This window comes from Oncorhynchus nerka, linkage group LG22 (assembly GCF_034236695.1).
Source record: "Oncorhynchus nerka isolate Pitt River linkage group LG22, Oner_Uvic_2.0, whole genome shotgun sequence".
NCBI classification, from domain to species: domain Eukaryota; kingdom Metazoa; phylum Chordata; class Actinopteri; order Salmoniformes; family Salmonidae; genus Oncorhynchus; species Oncorhynchus nerka.
In genome coordinates this window covers 74304520-74317735 of record NC_088417.1, presented here as the reverse complement: position 1 = coordinate 74317735, position 13216 = coordinate 74304520, and the positions used below count along the sequence as shown (strand labels likewise).

The 13216-nt window shown below is 44.1% G+C and overlaps 1 protein-coding gene across 1 annotated transcript; it reads left to right on the top strand.

The window, feature by feature from the left end:
* The first annotated feature begins 3764 nt into the window (after positions 1–3764).
* On the top strand, positions 3765–13165 carry LOC115104707 (signal-induced proliferation-associated 1-like protein 2). Its single transcript, XM_065007740.1, has 7 exons — positions 3765–4162; positions 4646–5026; positions 5309–5471; positions 8819–9047; positions 9197–9323; positions 9585–9663; positions 9798–13165. The coding sequence occupies exons 1-7, from the start codon at positions 3807–3809 to the stop codon at positions 9954–9956; spliced, it is 1494 nt and encodes a 497-aa protein (XP_064863812.1). The 5' UTR covers positions 3765–3806; the 3' UTR covers positions 9957–13165.
* The last annotated feature ends 51 nt before the right edge of the window (positions 13166–13216 follow it).

Genomic DNA, 13216 nt, shown 5'->3' with positions numbered 1-13216 from the left:
ATTACAACAGGTGTGTAGACCTAACAGTGAAATGCTTACTTACAAGCCCTTAACCAACAATGCTTAAAAAAAAGTTAACTAGAAAATAGAAAATAAAAGTAACAAATAATTCAGCAGCTGCAGTAAAATAACAATAGTGAGGCTTTATACAGTGGGTACCGGTACAGAGTCAATGTGGGGGGGGGGCACCAGTTAGTTGAGGTAATTGAGGTAATATGTACATGTAGGTAGAGCTAAAGTGACTATGCATAGATTATAAACCGAGAGAAGCAGCAGAGCGAAAGAGGGGTCTGGGTAGCCCTTTATTTAGCTGTTCAGGAGTCTTGTGGCTTGGGGGTAGAAGCTGTTAACTTCTCTGGGATGTGTGGGACCTCGCCAACAGCCAGTGAAATTGCAGGGCGCCAAATTCAAACAATAGAAATCTCATAATTAAAATTCCTCAAACATACAAGTATTATTTTAAAGATAAACTTCTTGTTAATCCAGTCACATTGTCTGATTTCAAAAAGGCTTTACGGCGAAAGCACACCTTGCGATCATGTTAGGTCAGCGCCTAGCCACAGAAAACCATACAGCCATTTTCCAAAGAAGGAGAGGTGTCACAAAAGACAGAAATAGCTTTAAAATGAATCACTAACCTTTGATTATCTTCACCGGATGGCACTCCCAGGACTCCATGTAAGACAATAAATGTGTGTTTTGTTCGATAAAGTTAATCTTTATGTCCAAAAACCTCATTTGGAATTGGTGCGTTATGTTCAGAAATGCATTGTCTCAAACAAACATCTGGTGAAAGTGCAGAGAGCCACATCAAATTACAGAAATACTCATCATAAACATTGATCTCAGATACAAGTGTTATACATACGATTATAGATAAACTTCTCCTTAATGCAACCACTGTATCAGATTTCAAAAAAACTTTGCAATATGACCCCATAGACACTGTATATTGGATGGGAAATTACTTGAAAAACTACAAACCTCAGATTTCCCACTTCCTGGTTGGATTTTTTCTCTGGTTTTTGCCTGCCATATGAGTTCTGTTATACTCACATACTTCATTCAAACAGTTTTAGAGACTTCAGCGTGTTTTCTATCCAAATCTACTAATTATATGCAAATTCGAGCTTCTGGGCCTGAGTAGCAGGCAGTTTACTCTGGGCACCTTATTCATACCAGATACTCAATACTGCCCCCCAGTCCCAAATATTTTTTTAAGAAGCCTTTTGGACCTCGACTTGGCGCTCCGGTACCGCTTGCAGTGCGGTAGCAGAGAGAACAGTCTATGACTAGGGTGGCTGGAGTCTTTGACAATTTCTAGGGCCTTCCACTGACACCGCCTGATATAGAGGTCCTGGATGGCAGGAAGCTTTGCCCCAGTGATGGACTGGGCCGTACGCACTACCCTCTGTAGTGCCTTGCGGTCGGTGTGCCATTCGTCATACCCAAGAAGACTCAAGGCTGTAATCGCTGCCAAAGGTTCTACATCAATGTACTGAGTAAAGGTTTTGAATACTCATGTATATTTAATATTTCAGTTTTTTTCCCAATAAATTTGCAAAAACTTCCAAAAAAACGTTTTTTCCTTTGTCATTGTGGGGTATTTTGTGTAGATTGATAAGAAAAAAAAACATTTATTCAATTTTATGATAAGGCTGTAACGTAACAAAATGTGAAAAAATTCAAGGGGTCTGAATACATATTGTGTAGAGGATGTGTACAGTACCAGTCAAAAGTTTGGACACAGCAACTCATTACAGGGTTTTTCTTTATTTGTACTATGTTCTACGTTGTATAATAATAGTGAAAACATCAAAACTATGAAATAGCACATATGGAATCATGTATTAACCAAAAAAGTGTTTAAACAAATCAAAATATATTTTACACATGAGATTCTTCAAAGTTGCCACCCTTTGCCTTAATGACAGCTTTGCACGCTCTTGACATTCTCTAAACCAGCTTCACCTGGAATGCTTTTCCAACAGTCTTGAAGGAGTTCTCACATGGCGGTAATGCACCATAACATTGAATGCCAACTGTCAATAAACCCCACAGAAGAGGCGGAGGCAACAACGGTAGACAGCTAGCTAGGACCACGGGTAGACTGTGTCCTTCTAACGACAGTCAGGGCAGGAATTAGAGGACACAGGGTGCTAGTTAGTTAGTTAGCTAGCTAGGACTCTGGTTCACAGGAGGCAGGATAGGTATTTAGCTAACGATAGCTAGGACACCGGTAGACGGTGTCCTTTGCCCCCGCTTGTTGGGCACTGTTTTCCTGCAGTTCTGTTAACAACAGCGAGGGCAGGTGTTCAGCAAGCAGGAGCGAAGGACACTGTGTGCTAGTTAGCTAGCAGGCAGGATTGGTAGCTAGCTAGCACACCGATAGACAGTGTACTTCACCCCTGAAAAACTCAGATAATACTTTTATTAAACTTTTGACCAACATTTTAATCTCATAGACAATCAGTGGAAATTCAGAATATCAAAAGTGTCGCACAAGCATAAAGATGGCATGCTCGAGGGGGGGTGTTCATGCAGGAACCAGTGGAATGCTCGAGGGGGAGGACGTTCATGCAGAAACCAATGGGATGCTCGAGAGGGGGCATTGTAGGAAGATGTAGGAATGCCCACATGCAGGAACGGCCACATGCAATCACAAATGGATTAAAGTTGGACAATTCCATAAAATTCTTGAAAAACTAGTAGGTTGCTAGAAAGAGTAGGGTATTAAACATAGCTGCTAATTTGTCAGGAAAAATATGAAATTCTATGGGAGCTTGTGTGACACACACACACACACAGTGGACAGAGGCTGAGAGCACTGTGAGTTCATTTAGGATATGTGAACTGGCTCATTGACACTGAATAGAGGTAAGTATTCTGTTTTTCCTCTACAAGTTATTCCCTGATTTCTCTGGAATGGGATTTAGCATATGCAGATGATGGCTAAGAAATTGTATTATTGTGTCTGCTGTCAAAAACAGAACGTCAGTGATGACTGATAACATAGTCTAAGTACTTATTGACAAGAGTTATCCAGCTGTTTTGTGAGTGGTCATGATTGATGGATGCTTTTGGAAAATTTGCTGATGGTCTTGACCACAGATAGATAGCCTGCTGTAGTTGTTATGTGCTGGTATTAGGCCTGTAGGTACTAACCTGTGGGGGTTAGCCAAGACACTTTTGCAACAATAACGTTTTACAACCTGTTCTCTAAAGATGACCAGAAGAATGGTCACTGATTTGGTTGATACATGCATTATGGTTGGGATGTTAAAATTGATTGATATTAATGGAATAAGGTCTTGCAGAAAAAAACAATTGATGACATTTCATGAATAAATTCCTTCAACATTAATTTCTTCAATCTGTGCTATTCAGAGCAACCCATAGCTCCGAATCCCAGTGCAGCACAAAGCAGCTATGTGTTAACGAGGAGAACATTGACCACACTCACATTAACAATCAGCCCTCTATTCCTCAGTGCCAGAGCATATAGCCCGTGCCTCTTCTAGCCTGGCTCTGGACAGTCCCTCCTCTCATATAGTGAAGCCTTAGCTCAGTTAAACCAGGCAACGAGTTTTGCTCGTGTTAGGGCTGAACAAGGGTGCCTAGTACTACCACACATGCTTACTCATTTCTCTCCCCCTAATTCTCAGTTTTACATTTTCAAGCCAGTCTGGTCATACATTCTCCCATAGCTGCCATAGAACATACCAACCATCACCTCTGTCCAACACACTCTATTTCTCAGGTGGAGTTGCTGTGCTCCCCCCCTCAGCAGTGACACTCTCTCTGCCATGGCCTCCTGTATCACTGCCCACAAGGGCTGGTTTGGTGAGAGGGGGGTTCACCAGGGGGTTGGGCTGGACATCCTCTTCAGTGGCAGGGCCTTTGACACACCAGATCTGTACTCCCCAAATGACACTAAACAACCTCAGGATGCCAAGTCACACTATGCCTGTCCCAGGGCCCCCCAGAGGTCCCTGCATGGCTGGGGCACATACAGCCCCACTCCACATATATCCAGCCCCAGCACTGAGAGAAGAGGGGGGGCATCCTCTTCTGCCAGGCCTGTCTCCCTCAACCAGTGCCAGGGCTACCATGCCCACACCCTGCCCCTGCCCCGCAGAGCCCTGGCTGTCTTCAGACCCAGGTGAGTAACAGACAGGGGGAGTAAGGAAGTGAGGGAGGGACACCTTGGTGGGTAAGACACCTGGCGGGAGTGAGAGACAGGAAGGGGGGCAAAAAGGGAGGGTGGAAAGGGACACACAGGTGAGAGACAGGCATAGTGAGACAGAGACCATAGTGGGAGGGACCCTGGTATAGATTGATGTGTGTAATGATTCCGGGTCAGCTGAGAGCTGCAGAGTCCCACATGGGGGGACCACAACCTTCGTGTGACACATAATTGTTACATACAAACACACTGGGTGCGGCATCGGGTTAGCAATAAGTGATTGGATTAATGCTTGGATAAGTCTCAATAATGTCGACATTTCTCTATGCGTTCCATGTACGAGTTTGCACATCTGCACTGTGTGTGCATTTCTTTGGTGTGTTTGTTTGTACTGCTGTGTCTGTCTATGTTTGTGCTGTACCCGTGGTTCTGAGATGTGTGTGTTTGTTTTGCCTGCAGCGTCTACAGCAGCACTCAGGGATTTAAGACTACCACAGTGGACAAACCTCGCATGCTCAGAGCCACTATCAGATCCCGCCCCTCGGACCCTAACCAGTCTGGCCGACAGCAGAGCCAGCACCAGAGCCAGGACCAGCACCAGAGTCAGCCTTTCCAGCACCAGCAGCAGCCCAGACCAAACCAGCAGCAGCACCAGCGAAGCCTAAGCCCCAAGCTTCTCTACCAACCAAGCCTTCGTCCCAAGCCGGTATACCAGCCAAGCCTCAGTCCCACTCTTCCTGTCTATAGGAGACTCACAACCTGGCAGCACAAGGACAACACCAACATAGACAGCAACACCATCAAGACTAACAACAGCTCTCACAGTAACAGCATCAAGAGGTGAGTTTGAGCGTAAGAGAGAGAGAGTGAGAGAATGTTATTCTATATTATTTCAGTTATTGCAATTCTATAGTGCATGTATCAAGTACTTACTTCATTAATGTGTAATTCACTGATTTGTAATTTGATTCTACTTCTATAATGTATAGAGAAAAGGCTATGTGATCTGAGTTGACAAAGGAAGGTTCCAAGAACATTTCTATTGAGTTGATCCAAACAGGATTTACAGCGTGTTGAGAGGATTAATTACTGAGTAACTGTGCGGTACCACTCTGTAATCAGACAGGTGGACATGACGTCCCACGTGTTTGGTCAGCCACGTGTCCTGGCCTCGCTGCGGGGACCTCCCTCTCCGCGACAGACCCGCAAGACAACAAATCTAGAGGAGGAACTGAGGAGGCTCATCATAATGGACAACACATCAGAGGAATCAGGGAGGGATGCAGTGAGTTAAGACCTCAACACACATCATAGAGGCACAGGTGTTGAATATTGTTCTAACATACTCAAATTCAATATGAGTACGAACCTTACAAATGTGATTTTCCTGTGTTTTATATACACTACTCAAAAAAATAAAGGGAACACTAAAATAACACATCCTAGATCTGAATGAATGAAATATTCGTATTAAATACTTTTTTCTTTACATAGTTGAATGTGCTGACAACAAAATCACACAAAAATTATCAATGGAAATCAAATGTATCAACCCATGGAGGTCGGGATTTGGAGTCACACTCAAAATTAAAGTGGAAAACCACACTAAAGGCTGATCCAACTTTGATGTAATGTACTTAAAACAAGTCAAAATGAGGCTCAGTAGTGTGTGTGGCCTCCACGTTTTATTTAATTTATTTTATTTCAACTTTATTTAACCAGGTAGGCTAGTTGAGAACAAGTTCTCATTTGCAACTGCGACCTGGCCAAGATAAAGCATAGCAGTGTGAACAGACAACACAGAGTTACACATGGAGTAAACAATTAACAAGTCAATAACACAGTAGAAAAAAAAGAGAGTCTATATACATTGTGTGCAAAAGGCATGAGGAGGTAGGCGAATGATTACAATTTTGCAGATTAACACTGGAGTGATAAATTATCAGATGGTCATGTACAGGTAGAGATATTGGTGTGCAAAAGAGCAGAAAAGTAAATAAATAAAAACAGTATGGGGATGAGGTAGGTGAAAATGGGTGGGCTATTTACCAATAGACTATGTACAGCTGCAGCGATCGGTTAGCTGCTCAGATAGCAGATGTTTGAAGTTGGTGAGGGAGATAAAAGTCTCCAACTTCAGCGATTTTTGCAATTAGTTCCAGTCACAGGCAGCAGAGAACTGGAACAAAAGGCGGCCAAATGAGGTGTTGGCTTTAGGGATGATCAGTGAGATACACCTGCTGGAGTGCGTGCTACGGATGGGTGTTGCTATCGTGACCAGTGAACTGAGATAAGGCGGAGCTTTACCTAGCATGGACTTGTAGATGACCTGGAGCCAGTGGGTCTGGTGACGAATATGTAGCGAGGGCCAGCCGACTAGAGCATACAAGTCGCAGTGGTGGGTGGTATAAGGTGCTTTAGTGACAAAACGGATGGCACTGTGATAAACTGCATCCAGTTTGCTGAGTAGAGTGTTGGAAGCAATTTTGTAGATGACATCGCCGAAGTCGAGGATCGGTAGGATAGTCAGTTTTACTAGGGTAAGTTTGGCGGCGTGAGTGAAGGAGGCTTTGTTGCGGAATAGAAAGCCGACTCTTGATTTGATTTTCGATTGGAGATGTTTGATATGAGTCTGGAAGGAGAGTTTACAGTCTAGCCAGACACCTAGGTACTTATAGATGTCCACATATTCAAGGTCGGAACCATCCAGGGTGGTGATGCTGGTCAGGCGTGCGGGTGCAGGCAGCGAACGTTTGAAAAGCATGCATTTGGTTTTACTAGCGTTTAAGAGCAGTTGGAGGCCACGGAAGGAGTGTTGTATGGCATTGAAGCTCGTTTGGAGGTTAGATAGCACAGTGTCCAAGGAGTAAGGAAGTGCCTGTATGACCTCCCTAAAACGCCTGGGCATGCTCCTGATGAGGTGGCGGATGGTCTCCTGAGGGATCTCCTCCCAGACCTGGACTAAAGCAACCGCCAACTCCTGGACAGTCTGTGGTGCAACGTGGCATTGGTGGATGGAGCGAGACATGATGTCCCAGATGTGCTCAATTGGATTCCGGTCTGGGGAACGGGCGGGCCAGTCCATAGCATCAATGCCTTCCTCTTGCAGGAACTGCTGACACACTCCAGCCACATGAGGTCTAGCATTGTCTTGCATTAGGAGGAACCCAGGGCCAACCGCACCAGCATATGGTCTCACAAGGGGTCTGAGGATCTCATCTCGGTACCTAATGGCAGTCAGGCTACCTCTGGCGAGCACATGGAGGGCTGTGCGGCCCCCCAAAGAAATGCCACCCCACGACTGACCCACCGCCAAACCGGTCATGCTGGAGGATGTTGCAGGCAGCAGAACGTTCTCCACGGCGTCTCCAGACTCTGTCACGTCTGTCACGTGCTCAGTGTGAACCTGCTTTCATCTGTGAAGAGCACAGGGCGCCAGTGGCGAATTTGCCAATCTTGGTGTTCTCTGGCAAATGCCAAACGTCCTGCACGGTGTTGGGCTGTAAGCACAACCCCCACCTGTGGACGACAGGCCCTCATACCACCCTCATGGAGTCTGTTTCTGACCGTTTGTGCAGACACATGCACATTTGTGGCCTGCTGGAGGTCATTTTGCAGGGCTCTGGAAGTGCTCCTCCTGCTCCTCCTTGCACAAAGGCGGAGGTAGCGGTCCTGCTGCTGGGTTGTTGCCCTCCTACGGCCTCCTCCACGTCTCCTGATGTGCTGGCCTGTCTCCTGGTAGCGCCTCCATGCTCTGGACACTACGCTGACAGACACAGCAAACCTTCTTGCCACAGCTCGCATTGATGTTCCATCCTGGATGAGCTGCACTACCTGAGCCACTTGTGTGGGTTATAGACTCTGTCTCATGCTACCACTAGAGTGAAAGCACCGCCAGCATTCAAAAGTGACCAAAACATCAGCCAGGAAGCATAGGAACTGAGAAGTGGTCTTTGGTCCCCACCTGCAGAACCACTCCTTTATTGGGGGTGTCTTGCTAATTGCCTATAATTTCCACCTGTTGTCTATTCCATTTGCACAACAGCATGTGAAATTTATTGTCAATCAGTGTTGCTTCCTAAATGGACAGTTTGATTTCACAGAAGTGTGATTGACTTGGAGTTACATTGTGTTGTTTAAGTGTTCCCTTAATTTTTTTGAGCAGTGTATATTTCCACACTATGAAGTTGGAATAATACTGTGAAATTGTGAAAATGGTGATAATGCCCTTTTAGTGTAAGAGCTGTTTGAAAAGACCACTTGAAATTGAAATTTCAGTCTGTCTTGTGTGAAGGCGTTTTGGCCTGCCTGGTGACATCATAAGTGACCAATAAGAAAGAGTTCCAAACCTCTCTGCCAATAACAGGTAGTTTTCAGTTTTTATATTCCCACTCAGACCACTCCCAGAAAGTCCTAGCAAAATTCTTGCTTGAGAAATTGCTCTTTGCTAAGAAGCTATTTTCATTTTATTTTGACAATTTTAATTGAAAACAATCCCAGTAAGGTACTTAATTGTTACCCAGATATTATTTGATATTAAGATAAAAACAGCTGTATTGAACCTTTAAAGTTCAAGATTATGTCCATGTACACATTTAACTGACCACAGCTCATTTTGCTTCTGTCCCCTAGTACTGCCGTCATAGCCTCTCTACAGAGATCAGTCTAGGCAGTGGTCCCATGGACTACAGTCTGGCCTGTTCCCCAGTGTCTGACTGCTCAGAGTTGGCGGGGCTGGAGGACCTGTCTGCCTCTGAGCTGTCCCTGACAGAGGGCTGGGGCTCTGGGCACATCCCCCTACCGGACCCTGCAGGGAGCCTGAAGTGGAGCAACCTGGTCAACACTGCCAAGGCCTATGAGGGTAGGAGAGTATGTGTGCAAGAAGCATGTCCATGTGCCTGAAATTGCCCAATGAATGTTTGTGAGATCCATGGCATTTATGACTAAATGAGAATATGCAGGGATTTTTGTGACATCAGTGTATGGTGCATTTATTTTTCATGTTTATAGCACAGAAGACAGTGGAGCTCATTCCCCCCAGTAAGCCCATGAAGCATGGATCAAAGGGTGGACCCACGGCTTGCCCACCCAATTACTACCCTCCTCAGGACTACAATTTCCAGCCTGTAATAAGAAGGTACTGTACACACATTCTCTCTCCCTATGGTTCAATTCCCTTTACTGTGCGGATATACACACATAATGGCTCTACTCTGACTTAATGAAACTGTGGGTCCTGTAAGATCTGGCTATTCATTCTCAAAGGCACATGGGAATAGTATGGAGTGTGCCATTATGGAGTTGCATATTTTAATATACCTTCAGCACATAATCTTTTCCCCCATGAAGCTTGTGTTGAAGTTATTCTGTATTAACAAGATGTTTTGCTTCTCTAAAGTGAAGTGCCCAGTGATCTGTCTGATAGACTTCACCACCTGGAGGTGCTGCTGAGACACTTGGAGAGCAACCTGGAAAAGGTGAGACATTTCTATATCAGATACACAACCCCCATCTATCATCATTAAATCCATGTGTTGACCACCTCAGCATCTCTTTTTAAATAACCCCAATGACCTCTCTCTCTCTCTTTGTCGCTCTCTGTGGCGGTCAGGAGAAGCAGGACAGGATAGCCCTGATGGGGGAAGTGACGATTCTGAGGGAGACCAACCAGCGCCTGTGGGAGGAGTCTATTTCATCCAATGAAAAGCTCTGTAAACTCAGCCTGTTGTTCAACGTGGCCCCAGGAATGGTGCCTAGAGAGAGAGAATGACCAACAACACTAAGAGGAGAGAGGGATAACTTGAACAGAGGGGTGGAGGACTGTCTGCAAAATGTCATCAGAGAATGAGGATATATAAACTCAGCAAAAAAATACATGTCCTCTCACTGTCAACTGTGTTTATTTTCAGCAAAATTAACATGTGTAAATATTTGTATGAACATAACAAGATTCAACAACTGAGACATAAACTGAACAAGTTCCACAGACATGTGACTAACAGAATGGAATAATGTGTCCTTGAACAAAGCGGAAATCACACATTGTCATGCTGGAGGGTCATGTCAGGATGAGCCTGCAGGAAGGGTACCACATGAGGGAGGAGGATGTCTTCCCTGTAACGCACAATATTGAGATTGCCTGCAATGACAAAAATCTCTGTCCGATGACGCTGTGACACACCGCCCCAGACCATGACGGACCCTCCACCTCCAAATCGATCCCACTCCAGAGTACAGGCCTCGGTGTAACGCTCATTCCTTCGACGATAAATGCGAATCCGACCATCAACCCTGGTGAGACAAACTGCGACTCGTCAGTGAAGAGCACTTTTTGCCAGTCCTGTCTGGTCCAGCGACGGTGGGTTTGTGCCCATAGGCGAAGTTGTTGCTGGTGATGTCTGGTGAGGACCTGCCTTACAACAGGCCTACAAGCCCTCAGTCCAGCCTCTCTCAGCCTATTACGGACAGTCTCGCACTGATGGAGGGATTGTGCGTTCATGGTGTAACTCAGGCAGTTGTTGTTGCCATCCTGTACCTGTCCCACAGGTGTGATGTTCGGATGTATCGATCCTGTGCAGGTGTTTTTACACGTGGTCTGCCACTGCGAGGATGATCAGCTGTCCGTCCTGTCTCCAAGTAGCGCTGTCTTAGGCGTCTCACAGTATGGACATTGCAATTTATTGCCCTGGCCACATCTGCAGTCCTCATGCCTCCTTGCAGCATGCCTAAGGCATGTTCACGCAGATGAGCAGGGACCCTGGGCATCTTTCTTTTGGTGTTTTTCAGAGTCAGTAGAAAGGCCTCTGTAGTGTCCTAAGTTTGTCCTAACTGTGACCTTAATTGGCTAATGTCTGTAATCTGTTAGTTTCTTAACGACCGTTCCACAGGTGCATGTTCATTAATTGTTTATGGTTCATTGAACAAGCATGGGAAACAGTGTTTAAACGCTCTACAATGAAGATCTGTGAAGTTATTTGGATTTTTATTAATTATCTTTGAAAGACAGGGTCCTGAAAAAGGGAGGTTTCTTTTTTTGCTGAGTTTATATACAAATATATACTGTATATACAGTACCAGTCAAAAGTTTGGACACACTTACTCATTCCAGGGTTTTTCTTTATTTGAACTATTTTCTACATCGTAAAGACATCAGAACTATAAATAACACACATGGAATCATGTAGTAACCAAAAAAGTGTTAAACTAATCAAAATATATTTTATACTTGAGAATCTTCAAAGTTGCCACCCTTTGCCTTGATGACAGCTTTGCACACTCTTGGCATTCTCTCAACCAGCTTCACCTGGTGACTACCAAATTGAATTACTAGCACTGTGAATATACTTTAACCTGAGATGCCCAAAGTCAAGTAATAATAACTTTTAAAGGACTACTAAGTATACTTAGTTTGAGGGCCAGTGGCCTTGACTTTAGATTATGAAAAACTGAGTTACACAATGTGATTTTTTCAAATAATTAATTTTTAATAATCTAAAATACTATATTGTGTGGTATTTAAAATAAATGTTAACTCGTCTCAAATAACTCAAATGAGTGGATTCGGCTATTTCGGCCACACCCATTGCTGACAGGTGTATAAAATCGAGAACACAGCCATGCAATCTCCATAGACAAACATTGGCAGTAGAATGGCCCCTACTGAAGATCTCAGTGACTTTCAACGTGGCACCGTCATAGGATGCCACCTTTCCACAAAGTCCGTTTGTAAAATTTCTGCCCTGCTAGAGTTGCCCTGGTCAACTGTAAGTGCTGTTTTTGTGAAGCTGAATTGTCTTGGCACAACAACGGCTCAGCTGCGAAGTAGTAGGCCACACAAACTCACAGAATGGGACCGCTGAGTGCTGTTGCGCGTAACAATTGTCTGTCCTCGGGTGGTTTGTCGAGATCAGTGTGGAAGAACTTGACTGGCCTGTGCAGAGCCCTGCCCTCAACCCCATCGAACACCTTTGGGATGAATTGGAACACTGACTGCAAGCCAGGCCTAATCGCCCAACGTGCCTGACCTCACTAATGCTCTAGTGGCTGAATGGAAGCAAGTCCCTGCAGTAATATTCCAACATCTAGAGGAAAGCCTTCCCAGAAGACTGGAGGCGGTTATAGCAGCAAATGGGGACCAACTCCATATTAATTCCCATGATTTTGGAATAAGATATTTGACGCACAGGTGTCCACAGACGTTTGATCATATGGTGTATTCACATCAGCAAAGAAAAACATTCAAATGCTTAATGAATTGGCCATGATGAATTGAATTGGCTCCTAATTACTTAAACTATATTGTCGGCTGTTTGCAGGTGGGGGACTGCAAAGTGATACTAGAATAGCTAACATGTTATTTTCATTAATTCTAGTAGAAATGTATGTCTTGGTAATATTAAATTTAAGGAAGAAATCCTGCATGTTGATTGTAAATTCCTATATAAAGACACGTTCCTTTAGAGAATAAACCTATTAAGCAGGGCTTGATGGATTTAATGCAATGATCTTTAAAATAACTCTGCAGGTCCCTTTCCCTATCTCCCTAGCTTCTGAAAGAATCACTAAGAAAATGCTCTTGGCCCAAATCAAAGTCAAATTACTAGAATAGCGAACATTACCACATACTTTAGGCCATGTAGAGTATAAACATATTTTGACACCATGCATAGAAACACTTCAGCAAACTTCAATTCTCAATTTGAATAACTAAATACAACATTAAGACTTCAGTTCTTACCTGCCTGGTAAAAAATGAGTGATTCTTACAATGTGTAATATAGAAACACAGACATTACACATATATTCATAAATTCAATGTGTATAAATAGGTAATAAATACATCTGTCAATCCATGGTGCAAGTGATTGTTTTGTGTTACATACTGTGTAGTCTGGAATTTATTTGGTCGTTTGCATTATGATCATAAATACAGTGATGAAATAAATGTCAGAATGTGTCACGTTCTGACCTTAGTTCTTTTTTTTATGTCTTTGTTTTAGTATGGTCAGGGCGTGAGTTGGGTGGGTTGTC

Coding starts and splice junctions, on each gene's coding strand:
- LOC115104707 (XM_065007740.1), top strand. CDS start 3,807: ATGGCCTCCTGTATCACTGCCCACAAGGGCTGGTTTGGTGAGAGGGGG. Junction 4,163..4,645: donor CTGGCTGTCTTCAGACCCAG/GTGAGTAACAGA, acceptor TTTTGCCTGCAG/CGTCTACAGCAGCACTCAGG. Junction 9,664..9,797: donor TGGAGAGCAACCTGGAAAAG/GTGAGACATTTC, acceptor TGTGGCGGTCAG/GAGAAGCAGGACAGGATAGC.